This window comes from Schistosoma mansoni, assembly GCF_000237925.1.
Source record: "Schistosoma mansoni, WGS project CABG00000000 data, supercontig 0013, strain Puerto Rico, whole genome shotgun sequence".
Classification (NCBI taxonomy): domain Eukaryota; kingdom Metazoa; phylum Platyhelminthes; class Trematoda; order Strigeidida; family Schistosomatidae; genus Schistosoma; species Schistosoma mansoni.
This window is the reverse complement of record NW_017386025.1, coordinates 622,468-626,426: the sequence shown is the minus strand read 5'-3', so window position 1 is coordinate 626,426 and position 3,959 is coordinate 622,468. Positions and strand designations below refer to the sequence as shown.

General features: G+C 38.8%; 1 protein-coding gene across 1 annotated transcript; it reads left to right on the top strand.

The window, feature by feature from the left end:
• Positions 1–413: 413 nt before the first annotated feature.
• Smp_058690 (glutathione peroxidase, putative) lies at positions 414–2,618 on the top strand (the record flags this gene model as incomplete). Its single annotated transcript, XM_018790830.1, has 6 exons — positions 414–501; positions 535–621; positions 673–816; positions 849–997; positions 1,028–1,112; positions 2,577–2,618. The coding sequence occupies exons 1-6, from the start codon at positions 499–501 to the stop codon at positions 2,616–2,618; spliced, it is 510 nt and encodes a 169-aa protein (XP_018645850.1). The 5' UTR covers positions 414–498.
• Between the last annotated feature and the right edge of the window lie 1,341 nt (positions 2,619–3,959).

Genomic DNA, 3,959 nt, shown 5'->3' with positions numbered 1-3,959 from the left:
CAAACAACTTAAAAGTGACCTTTAAATGACACACGGCATCCCAAGCACTCCTGGACATCCATTAAAATACCTATTTACGCTCGACTCCAACCCACATTCAGGAAGAATATCCAGAAATTAGAATCACAACATAACAGAATGAACTGTAGGCACACATTCTGCTCTTTACGAGCAGTCAAATGCTGGAATTCAATGACGGTTGACGTGGTCCAAGAAGTTTCCTACAAGCTCTTTTAGAAGAAACTTGATCAGTACTTAATGATTCGAGAATGCATTTTGTACTAATTTACATAGACCTCTCTGACTAGTTTTTCACACATCCAGATCCTCACCTGTGTACATACGTGATCAATTGCTACAGATCAAGGAGGCTTCTTGACCGAATTCTGCCTCGATTCTGTTCCCGACCATTTGAAACACTTGTACACCAGCCTAGAGGTGTTTTGCCGCTCCTTATTCAAATCTCTCGAAACATTGTTCACGATTAGATGTAACGCGATGGTACGTTGTGGTCCCTCTAATTTCTTCCTTAAGTCTTCATCTCACAAGTCTTGGAATTCAATATATGAATTCACTGTTAAGGATATCAATGGTGTGGATGTCTCCTTAGAGAAATACCGGTATGTTCGATATTACTCTCCTATATAGAATAATAATTATTTGTTGTTTAGTGGTCACGTTTGTCTAATTGTTAATGTCGCTTGCAAGTGAGGCGCAACGGACAAGAACTATCGCCAACTCCAGGAGATGCACACTCGACTGGTTGGCAAAGGCCTCCGTATATTAGCATTCCCCTGCAATCAATTCGGTGGACAGGTGTGTATCACTTAAACCAATATTATTTGCAGGAACCCTGGGCAGAAGCGGAGATTAAGAAGTTCGTGACTGAGAAGTACGGCGTCCAATTCGATATGTTTTCGAAGATAAAAGTCAATGGGTCTGACGCTGATGATCTTTATAAATTCCTCAAAAGTAGACAACATGGTACCTTAACAAAGTAATTGTTTTTTCTTTGTTACTGTCGTAGTAATATTAAGTGGAACTTCTCAAAATTTCTTGTAGATCGTCAAGGACAACCGGTTAAAAGATATTCTCCTACAACTGCCCCATATGTGAGTTGTTGAATTTTCAATATTTTGATTTTATTATCAGTTCCGACTGTCTAAATAGATAGAAGTAACTTAAGGATAAATTAGCAAACTCAGCAATCTATCCTATACACTTCGATTTTTCCTGGGTTATTGAAATATTTTGTCGTGCTATTTCTTAAGCATGTAACTTGTAGTCACTTATTGGATGCGTTAACTTCCGTCTGATGATATGTAGACGTAAAGCATGGTTCATAAACAAATCACTTAAGGTCACCATATAGTTTACATCACAAGAAATCAGTGTTAAAACACGTCCAAACAAACACTAGTAACGTATACTAACATCAGAAATTGAGGAGCGAAATATTCACAATTGAAATATAGTTATTGCCTCCGCTTGGTTGATCGCAAGCAATGTCGTCAGGCCACGTCACGTAGCTTATAGTCTCTGTGGTTTTGATGTTGTTATTAAGAAGGTTTAATGTTCTGAACATTTAGCCGGTTAGTGACTTTGTTGAATAGCGGTTGTTTTGGTGATTTCATCAATGCGTTTCCAAACTAGTCGTACCTCAGAAGTGGTTACACGTCGAAAAAACTACCGGGACACAACATATCACCTCATAGCCGTGCATGTTGATAAATTCACCGGCTAATTTTCATGAATGACAAAATGATATATCAACTTTAGTTACTTGTTAGTTTAATGGTATATGAATGAGGTCCATCGTTGCATACAGATACCTAAGTCACCTTGTAATAGTCCGCACGCTTACAATTATTCGTGCCTCAACGTACTACAAGCAGTAAGTATGATAATTAAGATTTGTGTGGAAGTGTACGAGACTTTTGTATGACAGTCTTCATCTCTCCATTTCCTGGTTTAGTGACACCGGTTAGCGCGTTCAGTACTTTGATGTGTAGCGGTTATTGAACAATATATCAATCTTGGCACAGTTTGTGTCAAACAATAGTGTAATCCTGGACTACTGCAGATTTCAAGGGCTAGGAATATCTAATTTTCTCACACTACGTAATTCATATGTATTCTGAATCTAACTTCCTACAAGTGATTTCTTATATTCTTCATTTACCTGGCGTGTGTCTGTTAGGGCAGACTTACTGATTGATATTGGCGAGATACTCGCAACATATGATTGCGTGAAGTGACCCACTTCTTATCTGGCATTCCTAACTTATTTTTCTCCAATCCCACATTTTCTTTCTGTAATACATTTTTTATGTACTGTGCTTCACATAGCGTTGATTCTCTCGTGTGTAATAGTGGTATGGAGTTCGGGAAGTTGGACTGATGTATGTGCATACCAAACAATTCCTTGATTTTGACCGTCTACCGTATTAGGTGGTTAATCCCAAGTATGATGCTTAATGTCTAATAGTAAGAAATTTCATGAGACTGTTATAATTCTATCGATAAGTAATGACATATGTTTTAAGATTTCTGACCGAACTTTTAATTTTTTGTAGGATATTGAAGGAGATATCATGGAGCTTTTGGAGAAGAAGTGATCAATGGAACTTATGAGCTTTGAACAAATTCTCGCTATATGACGATGGCAATCTCAAATGTTCATTGGTTGCCATTTGATGAAATCAGTTTTGTGTGCACCTGATTGCAGAATTTTGTTTACCTTGCTCATTTTTTTCATTGAAACCACTTCTCAGAATAAATGTGTTATCTATAATTGAATGACTTGTACTTCACTGGACTTGCTTAAGAGTTGACTGAAATGCTTGTCATCGTAATTACCAACCAATTTAATTTCAGAAGTGAACAATAGTAGTTGGACTATTAGAAAAGGTGGTTCATGTCTACCAACCAATTTAATTTGAGAAGTAAACACTAGTGGTTGGACTATTAGAGAAAGTGGTTCATGTTTGCGTCGTAATTATTAATAAAAATTATCGGTTCTGTGGTCTGACAATTTAGTCTAGTCAGTGAACTAATAATAGGGAGTGAAGTAGTTGGGCGTGTTGACTGCTTCACTTATCGTGGGTGTCTCATCAGCCCTTGTGGTCTGGTGTGTGACGAAATCTCAGCACGGATACAGAAGGCTCGTCTAGCTTTTGCCAACTTGCGTCATTTATGGCGTAGGCGAGATATCCGTCTAGCAACAAAAGGACGGGTTTACTGTGCAGCAGTTCATTCAATCCTGCTTTATGGCAGTGAAACATGGCCGATAAGAGTAGAGGATATTCATAGGCTACTAGTATTCGATCATAGGTGTCTTCGAAGCATTGCTCGTATATCCTGGGACTACCGGGTAAGTAATGCAGTTGTTAGGAAACGGGTACTAGGTAAGGATGGCAAATCGATTGATGAGGTAGTGACTTCATCAGTTGAGATGGCTGGGACATGTGTTACATATGCCCAACCACCGACTGCCCCGACGTGCAATGTTTTATGGTGTAGGAGTAGGTTGGAAGAGAGCTAGGGACGGCCAGACCAAAACGTGGCATAAATCCATGAAGTCGCTGATAAGTGGACTGAGCCATGTTGGTAGGTGTAGACTACCTGGTTGGGATCTGCGAGATGATAGTAATCGATGGATAGAGACCTTGAATGACATGGCTCAAAATCGTTTGCAATGGCGAAGGTACATCCACTCTTTGTGTTCTGCCAAATTCTAATCTTCTGAATTCCTCATGTCCCTATCCTTTTTCTCTTTCCAAATTTATTTCACTGTATTATACTCCTTGAATAACATCTTCAAACCCTAATCTTTCACATAATGCTTATACTCTTACTACTTCTACCACTATGGGATTTGAATTGACAACTGCATCTCTGTGCTAATGTGATATGGCAACTCGAACTGATGTACGAAGTTCTACGTTGTGACTGACTGA